Source organism: Marmota monax, unplaced genomic scaffold (genome assembly GCF_021218885.2).
Source record: "Marmota monax isolate L192 unplaced genomic scaffold, Marmota_monax_Labrador192_F-V1.1 WCK01_AAM20220418_F8-fsc00019, whole genome shotgun sequence".
Classification (NCBI taxonomy): domain Eukaryota; kingdom Metazoa; phylum Chordata; class Mammalia; order Rodentia; family Sciuridae; genus Marmota; species Marmota monax.
This window is the reverse complement of record NW_026695242.1, coordinates 9,535,900-9,550,024: the sequence shown is the minus strand read 5'-3', so window position 1 is coordinate 9,550,024 and position 14,125 is coordinate 9,535,900. Positions and strand designations below refer to the sequence as shown.

General features: G+C 36.8%; 1 protein-coding gene across 3 annotated transcripts in view; it reads left to right on the top strand.

Moving 5' to 3' along the window:
* Ddx50 (DExD-box helicase 50) overlaps positions 1 to 5,847 on the top strand; it is a 34,810-nt gene extending 28,963 nt beyond the window's left edge. For all 3 annotated transcript variants that reach the window (XM_046419857.1, XM_046419859.2, XM_046419860.2), the window contains 3 exons: positions 527 to 661; positions 2,530 to 2,574; positions 5,342 to 5,847. In XM_046419857.1, coding sequence (XP_046275813.1) covers positions 527 to 661; positions 2,530 to 2,574; positions 5,342 to 5,623 — 462 coding nt within the window. In that variant the 3' untranslated portion in view covers positions 5,624 to 5,847. The remainder of the gene's footprint in view (positions 1 to 526; positions 662 to 2,529; positions 2,575 to 5,341) is intronic.
* The last annotated feature ends 8,278 nt before the right edge of the window (positions 5,848 to 14,125 follow it).

Genomic DNA, 14,125 nt, shown 5'->3' with positions numbered 1-14,125 from the left:
CTTCAAAAGTTCAGAGAGATTTTTTTCCTTTTTTTTATGTTCTTCCACTCCAAGGTAACTTTTTAAAAACTCTTTCAGTGTTTCCTTTCGTCTTTACTACCTTATCATTCTCTGATGCTGTTTTGTTTAATTCTCTTATAAAGCATGATGCTAAGAATTAAATATAGTCTTTACAACACTACACAGAAAGATGATACTTTCAAAGATCTATAAACATTAGTCTTTTTTTTTTATTTGTTGATAGACCTTTATTTTATTTATGTATTTATATGTGGTGCTGAGAATCGAACCTAGTGCCTCACACATGCCAGGCAAGTGTGCTACCACTGAGCCCCAGCCCCAGCCCCTAAACATTAGTCTTTTAATTTAGTTTCAGAGAAGTTATTTTTTAGCAGCCATGTTATACTGTTGGTTCATAAGAAATGCAGTTAAGTCATATAGGTCTATAGAGATAGAACTTCATTGTCCTGTGCTGCTACTGATTTTTTTCCCAAACATAATGTGAGTTTTTTTTTTTTCCCTTAAGGGATTTGTGACAATGACTCTGGAAAGCCCTGAAGAAATACAGAATGTCACCTGTGCTTGGAAAGAACTTAACAGAAAGCTGAGTAGTAATGCTGTGTCCCAAATTACAAGAATGTGCCTCCTAAAAGGAAATATGGTAGGCTTTTCTAGATAATCCAAAAGATTTTTAATCAATGACCACAAGTATTTATAAGCAATAGCCTAATGGGATGAATAATTCTATTTTTCTAAGTGTTGGTTTGTTTCCAGTTGTGAATTTGGGGAATTATATAATTAATTCATTTCTCTAGAGCTATAAGTCATTCTGCGTGGTTTGTCTTTCTGTTCCCTGCCCCGCCCCCACAGTGCAAACCAAGGGGAACAAACCAAGAGTCTTGTGCATGCTCTACCTCTAAGCCACATTTCCAACCCTGGTTTGATTATCTAAAACCCAAGTTATCTAAGCTTCTGTTTTGGTATAAATATCGTGTAGTTGTGTGTGTTTATTTTCTAAGAGTAAATAATTGCAACAGTTAAATAGCTATACAGTTTAGACAACACACAATATGTCTGTTATAATTAACCTGCTATTTATTTGTTGTTAATTTTAATAGTATGAATTAAATAAGTATTTCAACATTTATTTATATAGCATATAAAACTGTAATCTTTTTTTTTTTTTTTTTTTTTTTTTGGTATTGGGAATTGAACCCAGGGTGCTTTACATTGATACATTCCCCAGTCCTTTTGAGTTTTTATTTTGTGATAGGGTTTTGCTAAGTTGCTAAGGCTAGTCTTGAACTTGCAAGCCTCCTGAGTTGCTGGGATTAGAGGTGTGTGCCACTGTGCTCGTAAAAGTATAATTTTAGTGACTGTGATTTCTTCTAATGGTTTTGAGAAAAGATGTTATATTTATTTATCTCACATTGCTACGTAGGTAGGCTTATTCTAACATAGAATTTATTAACTAAATTGTTTATTGGAAATAATCATCTTTTTAAAGGTTTACTGTTATTTCTCCTCAACACAGATTTGAAGCAAATAGGGAAAACATACAAACATTAACAAAAAAACATAGAGGAGAGGTAAAGCAGATCCATAGACCAAACTAGTTATTGAGTATTAAATTAACTTTCAACCAGGACTGAAGAGGAAACATCTCTGGCTACATTAGTATCATTATATGATAAATATTCTACCACTTTTTTTTTTGTTTTGTTTTGTTTTGTTTGTTTTTGTGGTTCTGGGGATTAGAACTCAGGGCTTTCTGCATGCAAGGCATGCATTTTACCAACTAAGTTATAGCCCCGCCCAAATTTCTACCTTTTTGACAGAAGCTTTCTGGCTCTAAATTTTATTTTATTTGAAATTAAAAAATTATGTTTATTTTTGAGATATATCTATCTATCTTTATTTTATTCGTTTTTAAAGAATTTATTAGAAGGATCATTTTATAAGGGACATGGAATAAAATTATAGTGATTGAAAAAATAATACTAGAGAATATTCTAGAGTCTTATTAGTATATTCTTTTTTAAAAAATATTATTATTATTATTATTTTTTTTAATATTTATTTATTTATTTTAGTTTTTGGCGGACACAACATCTTTGTTTGTATGTGGTGCTGAGGATCGAACCCGGGCCGCAGGCACACCAGGCGAGCACGCTACCGCTTGAGCCCCATCCCCAGCCCAAAATATTATTTTTTTAATATTTATTTTTTAGTTGCAGTTGGACACAATATCTTTATTTTATTTATTTATTTTATGTGGTGCTGAGGATCGAACCCAGGGCCTCGCATGTGCTAGAAAAGTGCTCTACCGCTGAGCCACAACCCCAGCCCCAGTAGATTCTTATTAGATATTGTATTTAGTTACTTTTCTGATTTAGAAAATACATTAAGCAGATACTCTGGAATACACTTAATATTTTTTATAGCAAAGATTATCAGCAAATATTAGTTTATTAGTAAAAATTAACTCATGCATCTAGATAAAAATATTTTTATTTTGCTTGCTTTTAGGGTGTTTGCTTTGATGTTCCTACAACCGAGTCAGAAAAGTTACAGGTATTTAAAAAAAATTTTTATCTCCTTCTCTAAAAGATTGTTTTGAAAAACATAATTACTCTATCATTATCATGCCTAAGTCAGTTAAGAATTCCTTAATATGAAATATCCAGTCTGTCTCATAATCAAAAATTTTTTATTATAAATATTTTAATCAAATAAAATGATAGAATTGTCTGAATTCCCATGTTCATGTCATCAGCTTCAGCTATTCATGGCTTGTGTGGTTTTTTGTTTGTTTGGTACCAGGGATTGAACTCAGGGGCATTTGCCCACTGAGCCACATCCCCAGCCCATTTTTTTTCCCCCAGCCCTTTTTTGTATTTTATTTTGAGATAGGATATCACTGAGTTGCTTAGCGCATTCCTTTTTGCATCCTGCCTCAGCCTCCCAAGCCTCTGGGATTTTAGGCATTCACCACTGTGCCCGGCTCATGGCTAGTTTTGTTTCATCTCTGTTTCTATCCACTTCCCTGTGTCTTTTAAGGCATTCTATCATTTCAACCATAAATATTTTCATATATTTAAAAAGTATACCTGTAGTATCATATTTAAATCTTCCGAAACAATAATCCCTAAATATTTTGTATTTAAATTTCCCCTATTTTCTCCCCCATTTTTCCTCCTGGTGCTGGGGATTGATCCAAGGGCCTCACACATGCTAGTCAACTGAGCTACACCACCAGCACTCCAGAAAATTTTTCATTAATAAAGTCCATAAAGTTTATATATTGTAATTTGTTGTTTTCTATTTCTCTTTCAATTTGTAGGATGTCCTTTCTTTTTCCAAAAAATTTCCTTGTATTTTATATGTTGAAGAAACAGGTCCACTAGAGTCCAAAAATTTGTTATATACCTTTGTATATTTATATAGTCACATATTTTGAATCAATAATAGGATTAATTATGAAGTCTTTTTTTAATTTTTGGTACCAGGGATTGACTCAGTGACACTCAACCACTGAGCCACATCCCCAGCCCTATTTTGTATTTTATTTAGAGACAGGGTCTCACTGAGTTGCTTAGTGCCTCACTGTTGCTGAGGCTGGGTTTGAACTCATGATCCTCCTGATCCAGCCTCCTGAACCCCTGGGATTACAGGCCTGAGCCACTGTGCCCAGCAATTTTGAAGTCTTTTTAAATATTAGCATTATATCATGGATACATTCTACATCAATTATAGATACTCTTTTTTTGTTGGGGGGTGGGTATTGGGAATTGAACCCAGGGGGCACTTTACCGCTGAGCTATATTCCTTGCCTCCCCCTACCCACCTTTTTTTCTTTTTTTTTTAGTTGTAGATGGACACAGAACCTTTTCTATTTATGTCTATGTGGTGCTGAGGATAGAACCCAGTGCCTCACACATGCTAGGCAAGCACTCTACCACAGAGCTATAACCCCAGCCTTTTTTTATTTTGAGCCAGGGTCTCTTTAAGTTGCTGAGGCTGTCCTCAAATTTGGGATCCTCCTGTCTTGCCCTCCCAGGTCACTGGGATTACAGGAATGTGCCACCATGCCTGGCTACAGTTGCTTATTTTTTATGATGCCCTGGTATGGAGGCTCAACTTTGATCACCAGTGTTCTGTTTTCTGAAATTTAGACTATTTCCAATTTATTATTATAAATAAAACTGCCCAGAATATTGATATAAGTAATTCTTCCTGCATTGCCATGTTTAATCTCTCTAAGATGAATTTTTTAATATGACTGTTGGCCAAAAGGTTTGTGCATTTTTTTTAATGTTTATTTTTTAGTTGTAGTTGGACATAATACCTTTATTTTTTATTTTTATTGACTTATTTTTATGTCAGGATGAGGATCAAACCCAGGCTCTTGCACGTGTGAGGCACATGCTCTACCGCTGAGCCAAAACCCCAGCCCTGGTTTGTGCATTTTTAAGACTGTGCTCATATGTTGCCAAACCTACCAATGATTTATGTGGGTGTTTTTCTCTTCTCATTCTTATCAACAGGGCATTTTACATTGACTTCCCTTGGCAACTTGTGCTCATAATGAACAATGGTTATTACCAAGATAACACATTGCACTGCTCTTATGAGCTGCCTTTTTTTTTTTTTTTTTTTTTTTTTTAGGGGAACACTAAGGATTGAACCCAGGGCAAGCATTCTACTACTGAGCACTGTCTCCATACCACTGATTCATGTATCTTGAGTTGATTACTCTAGTAAATTGTTTTTAGTAGCTATATTTTTTAGTTCCTGGTTACTGTTGACAGATTTCTAATCCCTGTTATCGGCCGTAATATATCTTGTTTTTGTCAGTATACCTCTTTAAAATAATGGAATGCGTATTAATGCTCTATTTCTTTGTCCTAAGAAAGCAGATAGCAGTCTCCTTTAGACCGTGTAAATTGATGAGTTTAAAGTCTTGAAATGGGTCAGAGAGTTCTCCTGAAACTAAAGCTTAGTAACTTTAGTCATTGAACGTGTTTTCTTTTTCTTTTTTAAAAATATTTATTTATTTGGTGTAGATGGACACAACACAATGCCTTTATTTTTATGTGGTACTGAGGATCGAACCCGGGTCCCGCCTGTGCTAGGCAAGCGCTCTACCGCTGAGCCACAATCCCAGCCCTGAACATGTTTTCTTTTTGCTTATTTTTTGGTTTTCATTTTTGTTCCAGACACTTTGGATTTAAGTGATAGATGATCTTTGGCTAACAGATAAAGGACATGCAAAAGTATTCTTTGCTTGCTTATGGTTTCAATTTTGCATTTCTATTAATCCTGTAAATTCTTCTAACAGGCAGAGTGGCATGATTCAGATTGGATACTCTCAGTGCCAGCCAAATTACCTGAAATCGAAGAGTATTATGATGGAAATACATCTTCTAATTCCAGACAAAGGAGTAGTGGCTGGTCAAGTGGCAGGTCTGGCCGGTCAGGTCGATCAGGTGGTCGATCTGGTGGCCGGTCAGGTAGACCGAGTCGACAGGGAAGTCGGTCAGGAAGTCGACAAGATGGTAGAAGACGAAGTGGGAACAGAAATCGATCAAGAAGCGGGGGCCACAAACGGAGTTTTGACTGAGCATTTGATAGTTAATCTACCAGTGTGAGCTTGCCTATGTCTGCCTAATCATGTACATTATCCACCAAAAATTAGGTCATCATAGTTGAGGTGTGTGTCTGCTGTTTGCAAAGAAGTTGGTCGTATTTTTTTAAAAAGTATTTCACAAAAATGGTTGTAAACAAATCTACTTATCCAGTTATAACTTTGAATAAAAAAAACCCTCCTTTTATTGTCTCTTTTCACTATGTGTTAAGAATTTTCTCAGTGTAATCTTTTTAAAATTTCTTCTAAGTCTCCACAGTCAAGTTAACCTTTCTTAAGGTTTATATTTTACAAAATATGGTGTATTTTTATTCAAATCATTCCTTCCATAGATTATGTGATAGGAAATAAATCCCTTCTGCATTAAAGGGCTGTATAAACTGATGACGTGGTTAGTTAGGTATATTTTTTTGAGGTCTAGATATATTTAATTCAAAAGATGTGAGCGGTGCACACTTAATTTATTCAACAGATAGTTTATTGACTGTCCACTATCCATTGCTGTGCTATTCACTGGGGAATATAGCTTGAATAGGCATAATCAGTATGCTCGTGAAACTCACTCTTTTTTGATACTGGGGATTGAATCTAGGGTCGTTTTACCACTAAGATACACCCCCCCAAACCTTTTTATTTATTTATTTTTTAAATTTGAGACAAAGTCTCACTAAGTTGCTTAGGGTCTCATTAAGTTACTGAAGTTGACTTTGTACTTGCAATCTTCCTGCTTCAGCTTCCTCTGAATTTCTGGAATTATAGGAATGCACCCACTGTGTCTGGCTACTTACTGTCTTAATAGACAATCAGCATTTATGATAGAGATTAATTAAAAGTAAGAAAAGTGTAGATATGAAATGCTGAGGACCTCATTGTATACCTGACCAATTTTAGAAGTCATGAAGGCTCCTAAAACAAGAAAAGGAGAAGTATCAGTTGATCTAGCCATATGTGTGTGTATGGTAGGAAGAAGAGTTTAGAAGGAAGAGAGTTTGCAGATAGAACAGCATATGTAGGAACCTAGAGGGTAAGGCTGAGGACTTACAATTAATGCTAGGCAGAGAACAGAAATAAGAGAAAGGATTTAGTTTTTAACAGGGACCATTTGTTATAGACCTTATCTGCATTGTTCAAATTTTTTCTTGAACCATTAAAGGGTTTATAGTATGGGATAATATGATTAGATGTATGTTTCAGAAAGACTGTGGCGGTACTGATAATACTGGATTAGAGGGGGCATACTGAAGGCCAAGAAATCTAAAGAGGATCATGGAGTAATCCAAGGTAGAGATGCTCATCTTATAGGTAACTCCTGCCCCCCTCTAGGAGTTGAACCCAAGGGCACTCTACCACTGAACTACATCCCCAGGCCCTTTTTTATTTTGAGATTAATTGCTGAGGCTGGCCTTGCAATGCCTCAGCCTCCCAAGTAGCTGGGATTACAGGCATATGCCACCAAGCCCATCTGAGACGTAATATTTTTAAGTGATGAAACTGAGGTACATGAGAGCTTGTTACTTGCCCAAAAGTTACTTGCCACTGCTAGACAACATGTAGTATAGCAAGAATTTGAACCCAGATAAGTCTAGCTTCAACACCAGTGTTTTTAACCACTGTGTTAGGAGGTAGAATCGTTAGGACTCAGTTATTGATTGGATTGGAAAATGAGAGGCATAAGAATGAAATCAACATTTCACTAAGATAGGAAGAACAAGAAAAGTTAATGGGGAAGAAGTGGGAATATGGTAAATTCAGGATTAGATATATTTTAATATTGAGGATAAGATTTGTTAAAGGAAATAAAGCAGTAGGAAATTTAGTTTATAGGTTTGAAGCTTAGGAGATACTTGTTTTGGAGAGATTTGAGAATTAAAAAGAAAAATGTAGTTAGGGTGGTAAATGAGATTATCCAGCGAAAGCATCATAAGGAATGAAGACTGAGGAAGGAACCCAGAGGTAAATTACCATACTTAATACATGGAAGAAAGGGGAGCCCATTGAGAAGAGATGGTAGTAAGAGGGCAGAAAGCTCAGGGGTATGAGGCTTTCAAAGGAAATCAGGAGATGAATCTGAACTGACCACTGGACTTAAGAAAAAGGAAATGAGACATTAGGAGCAGCCTTATTAATAAAGTATTGAGAATAGAAGCCAGCTAGCAGTGAATTCAGTAGGAAATGAGGAATAAGTGGGGACAATAAACGTGCACATCTTTTTCAGAAATTTTAGCTGTGGATTGGGAAGAATAACTTAAAGGTTGGAGGTAGAAGAAAGGACATGAGGTTTGGTGAGGATTTGGTGTGGGTGGTGGTGGTGATGGGACTGGGGAATGTCTGAGTATGTTGAAACATTAATGAAAAGACGGGAAGGGAGGGCACTATGAAGATTTAGGAGAAGTCTGGGTGTGCAGTGGCCCAGGACTGTGATCCTTGTGACTGAAGACTGAGGTAGAAGAATTGCAAGGGATAGAATCAAGGGCAAAATTATAGAGATTTTAAGGGCTGGGGAATCTAGCTTGGTGATAAGAGTACTTGCCTAGCATGTGTGAGGCCACAGGTTCAATTCCATTTGGCAAAAAAAGTTTTGTTTTTGTTTTTGAGAAAATTAGAGATTTCAGCCTTAGATGAAATAAACACATCTCAACATTTGGTCAGCAGAAAAATATTATCATGGATGTGTTTTCCTTTCTCCTGAGATTTTGTGTCCTTTTGTACTCCCCCCACCTCTCAGCCTTTTTCTATTTTTTATATATTTTATTTATTTATGTGGTGCTGAGGATTGAACCCAGGACCTCTCACATGCTAGGCAAGCGCTCTACCACTGAGCCAACAACCCTAGCCCATATCATGGATGTGTTTTCAGATGATAAGGTAAAAAGGGACTGAATTTATAGTGGCTACAATTAGAGCAATTTCCTGTAGCAGCACCCAGCAGTCTGATTGTAGAAACAGAAATAGGAGATACTTGGTTGACCAAGGAGACTGGGGTTTTAATCTGTGAAAGACCTGAAAGGATGAAAAGGTATATGTATATATATGTGTGTGTATATATATATATAGAGAGAGAGGGGGGGGGAGGGGACTTTGGTAAAGTGATTGGAGTAATAGCCCATGGAGTCTAGACTGCCTGGGGACTGAAGTGGAGATGGGGTTGATAACATAATGTGCCCTGGGTTCAACTATAGCATGTTGGGGGTTGCAGGCGGGATGGAGCAATTGGGGAGAAAATAAGTGTAGGATATGGTAGTATGCCTGTTGTGGGAAAAAGTCATTTCACATTCAATGAATGTGAAGCCAGGTATCATATAGATGGTTTTCATGGACAATGAAGTCTAGGATGAAGACAAGCCAGAACTGAGGAGAGAGGAAGATTAAAACAGGTTGCAAACTAGCAATAAATTATGGAGGTTGGTAAGTTACCTGAATGAGGAAGAGATGTGGTAAAATTACCATGTATCTTCAAAAAGACAAAGCTTTTACACAAAGTAAAGGGTAATGCTTTGGAAATGGATTTGAAGAAATGAGCACTGATTACCAACCAGAGTACTTGGAATGTCAGGGAATGAATAACATCTGTTTGACAAAGCTACAGAGGGTGTATTTTTCCAGAAGAGCCAGATTTCATTTAAACCAAGAAGGGGAGGACTTGCAGTGCTGGACCTATTAATTTGCATGAGTATTAGTACATTCAATCAGATTACCTGTGTGCTTACAATGTCCCAGACAATATGTTTTGGGTAAATAAGGAATGTTCTGTCTCTCTCCTGAGGAGCTCAGAATCTAGTGAAGTAGATGGATAAAGAACCCTAAGTCCATGGCAGTGACTAAATGCAAGCTCTGAGCAATGATTCCCAGGCCAGGAACTGGAGAAGGGGTTCAGAGAAAGCTTTTTAGGTATGGTGATTGAACGTGAACAAATTGGGGGATAAAATAAACAAGGAACTGGGAATCTAGGCAAAAGCACAGAATAGCTAATAAGACAACATGGTTGAAAGGTGTGAGGGAACTGTAAGTATTTTTTTTTTTTTCTTTCTTTCTTGAAATACCAGGGACTGAACTCAAGGCCTTGCACATGCTAGGCAAACACTATTAGAGCTACATCCCCAGCGTATAAGTAGCTCTTATTGTTGGGGTCTTCAATATGAGAAAAGTAGAGGAGAGCATCATATCTTGGAGGGCTTTGTAGGCCTTTTTTTGGATAGCCTTTGAAAAGGTTCCAGGGAAAAGAGTGAAAAAGATAATAAGTAGGTAAATGCCAGCAAGGTGGATGGACATAAAGGGTTCATCTTATAATTACCTTCCCATTTGTAGGGGTTCTAACAAGATTAAATAATAGCTTCCTATATCTTCTTGAAGGAAGGAGGAGGTAGGGGAAACTTATCAAATTCTCCACTTCAAACAGTATTCAGCCACTTTGCTCTGTATTTTTTCTAGTACCCAGAACCTTTATGGACTTCAGCTTTTGGTCTCCAGTTTGGTACTGTGTACTCTAGTGTGCTCAATTAACAGCTATTTGAACCTGAATCAGTTTATTCCAATCCTCATATTTTTGAATTTGTAAATGAAACAGCACATTCTATTTAGCATTAGAATTTGGAGTACTGAATTCATAAATAGGTATGAATGTCTGAGAGCCTTCTCTCACATTGTTTTTCTTTTGTGTTTTGGCAGTAGTGTTTAACAGTAGTTTTTTTTTTTTTTTTTTTGTTTTTTTTAATCCTTACTCCTTTTTTTATTATTAGTAATACATTTCCATTGTTGAAAATCTGAAAAAAAAATAGAGAAGAAATGGAAGAAAATAAAAACCACCCATAATCACATCACTTAGAGATTCGTATTTTTAACATTTTTATTGAGTCTTTTGAATTCAGTGTGTGTGTGTGTGTGTACACATATCTTTAAAATAGAAATTCTTCCACAAATATACTGTTTTACGAAAAACAGTATATCATCTAAATCAGAGGAAACTGGCCTAGTAGAATTGACATTTGAGAACTTCACATTTCCTGTTGAATATAGATGACACATTTCTTCAACTTTTTAAAATTGAATTTTATGCTGCTATTTAGTCTCCTTTATGTAACATCTGGCTACCTTTGAATTAAAAAGGACTTTTGCATATTTCCTGTTGGAATTTTGGATTTGTGCCTACATGCAGATACATTACAAAGGAACTTGCATACTTGGTAAGTTTTAACAATGTTTTCCATTTGCTCTAGGGCTTACTTTCTTATCAAACATCTGTTGGTAATAAACCTGTCCCACTACTGTATACAGCAGTATTGAATACAGCAGTTATCACAAAAGTTTGGTGGTTTCTTAATCACACACCAAGTTCCTTGAGGCAGGGGCTCAACCTTCACTTTCATATTCCAAATTCTTTGGTACAATGTTGAAATCCCAGCTATGAAACATTTTCTTGTTTAATTGGTTAATTGCATACATGCTTGTTCTCCCTTCTCTCACACCCAATACCAAAATGACTGAAACGTTTTCCTGCCTGGGCATATGGTTATTTCCAATGTCTTTCTGTGCCCACTCCCCATTTCCATCTTAATGTTCAATAAACATTTAGTGACAAGACTCTTATGTGCCAGGCATTGTTTACAATTTTGAGGTAACAAAGATGAATATAAGGATATCACACTGTGAGTTCAAGCATCACTGCACATTTGCCTAAAATGTGTAAAAAAATTGAGATTGAAACATCAAATACAAGTTTATATAAACATGTTTCTTTTTAAAACTTTCGAGTGCAGTAAAAACTAATCTCATGAAAGAAAGAAAACTTAGGGCTGGGGATGTGGCTCAAGCGGTAGCACGCTCGCCTGGCATGCGTGCGGCCCGGGTCAGCACTGCATACAAAGATGATGTGTCCGCCAAAAACTAAAAAATAAATATTAAAATTCTCTCTTTAAAAAAATAAAACTTGAAGTATTAACCTGTCATAAATGCAATATTTTGAATTGTCTTTCTAAACATTTGTTGAGTTTTATTTTGGTACTGGGGATTGAACCCAGAGGATTTTTACCTCTGAGCTACATCCTCGGTCCTTTTTATTTTTTGAGGCTGCCCTCAAACTTGGGATCCTCTTGTCTCAGTCTTCCTCCTGAGTTGCTGGGATCACAGGAGTGTGCCACTATGCCCATCAATTGTGGGTTTTAAAAGCTCTTTTTTATTGTGCTTTTCATTCATTTTTGTATTTAATTTTCTCAAACTATGAATTTTTTTAAAAAAATCAAAAGTAGGGGCTGGGGTTGTGGCTTAGTGGTAGAGCGCTCTCCCAGCATGGGTGAGGCCTTGGGTTTGATTCTCAGCACCAAATAAAAATAAAGAAATTTAAAAAGAAATCAAAAGTCCACTTATGGGTTTTTTTTTTTTTTTTTTACACATTTTCTGTGCATTGTTTTATATCATAGTGGTTTCATTTTGATATATTCATAAAAGCATATAACAATTTTTCTCTATTTCAATCCATAGTACTATCCCCTTCCCTGTCCTCTTCCTTCTCCCTGATCTCTTTCCTCTATTCTATTGATCTTCCTTCTACCTATTCATTTTTTAATTGGTGTATTGTAATTACATATAAAATTGGAATGCATTGTGGTATATTCATACATGGACATAGCATAATTTGGTCAACTTTTTTCCCTAATTCTTCCCCTTTGCCTCTACACTACTGCTCTTTATTTTTAATTTTTAGTTTTTGATAGACCTTTATTTTATTTATATGTGGTGCTGAGAATCAAATCCAATGCCTCACACATGCTAGGCAAGTGCGCTACCGCTGAGTCCCAGCCCCAGCCCCCTTAATTTCTTTTGTAGTCGTAGATGGACAGAATGCCTTTATTTTAATGTGGTGCTGAGTGTTGAACCCAGTACCTCACACATGCTAGGCAAGCGCTTTCCCATTGAGCTACAGCTTCCAACCTACTTTTTTTTTCTTTTGTACCAGGGATTGAAATCAGGGACACTCAATCACTGAGCCACATCCACAGCCCCTTTTATATTTTATTTGGAGACAAGGTCCAACTAAGTTGCAAGGCTGGCTTTGAACTCAGGATCCTCCTGCCTCAGCTTCCCAAGCCCCTAGGATTACAGGTGTTCACAATGTCCAGCATAGACGCCCCTTTTTGTTCCTCATTTCTCTATACAGCTTCCACATGTGAGGGAAAAACATTTGACCCTTGACTTTCTGTGTGCAGCTTATTTCACTTAGTATGATTTTCTCCGTTTCTATCCATTTATCAACAAATGACATAATTTCATTCTCTTTTATGGCTGAGTAGAACTTATTCATTCACATATTGATGGGCACTAGGATGATTCCATAACTTCCCTATTGTATACTGTGTTGCTATAAACATCGCTATGTGTATATCACTATAGCATGTTGATTTTAAAATCTTTTGGTAAATACTAAGGAATGTGATAGGTGAGTTATAATAGGTCCATTCCTAGACTTTTTTTTGTACCGGAGATTGAACCTAGGGGTGCTTAAACACTGAGTCACATCCATATCTATCTATCTATCTAATCTATCTTATCTCATCTATCTGTATCTATCTGTATGTCAGGGTCTCTCAATAGTAAAGGCTGGCCTCCAAGTTGTGATCCCTTCTTGTTTCATCCTCCCAAGTACTTGGATTATGGAGCCTGGCTATGAAGTGGTTTTGTTATTCCCTTTTCATGCCCAAGAAAATCGTGTTCGACTTCATTGTCTAAAATTACAGAGCAAATAATAGCAAAGACAGATTCTAAGGCCAGATGATATTCAAACACATTTTTTATTTTTAGTGGTACTAGGAATTAAACCCAGGGCCTGGAGCATCCTAGGCAAATACTCTATCATTTAGCTACACTCCAGCCCTCTAACATATATTTTAAACTACCAAGAGAATCAATCTCCCAATTCTCTCTCTCTCTCTCTCTATATATATATATATATATATCTTATATGTGGTGCTGAGAATCGAACTCAGTGCTTCACACATACCAGTGCGCTACTGCTGAGACCCTGCCCCAATCTCCCAAATAGTTCTTCAGAAAAAGCTTACACCACTGTCAGTGACCATTCAATGGGCCACTTTCTCTTAAGTGCTTTAAGTAGTACAGTGTTCAAATTATGCAGAAGCCCCTGTTGGTTTCAAATGGAGAGCTAAGTGGTTTTGGCGCCCCTTTTACTGGTTCCAAGGCTAGATGAGATGTCTCTGTGTTTCTTTCAAACAACTGACACTTGTCTCTAGAGGACCAGGCCTGGGTGTTGTCTGCTGGTGAATGCTAGCACCTGATACCATGAATCCCAAAGGGGATGTTAGGTATGAATGACCAGACCGATTTTTTTGTTTGTTTGTTTGTTTTGGTACCAGGGATTGGGCGCTTAACCACTGAGCCACACCCCCAGCCCTTTTTAATATTTAGTGATGGGTCTCGCTGAGTTGCTTAAGGCCTCGCTAAATTGCTGAGGGTGGCTTTGAACTCTCG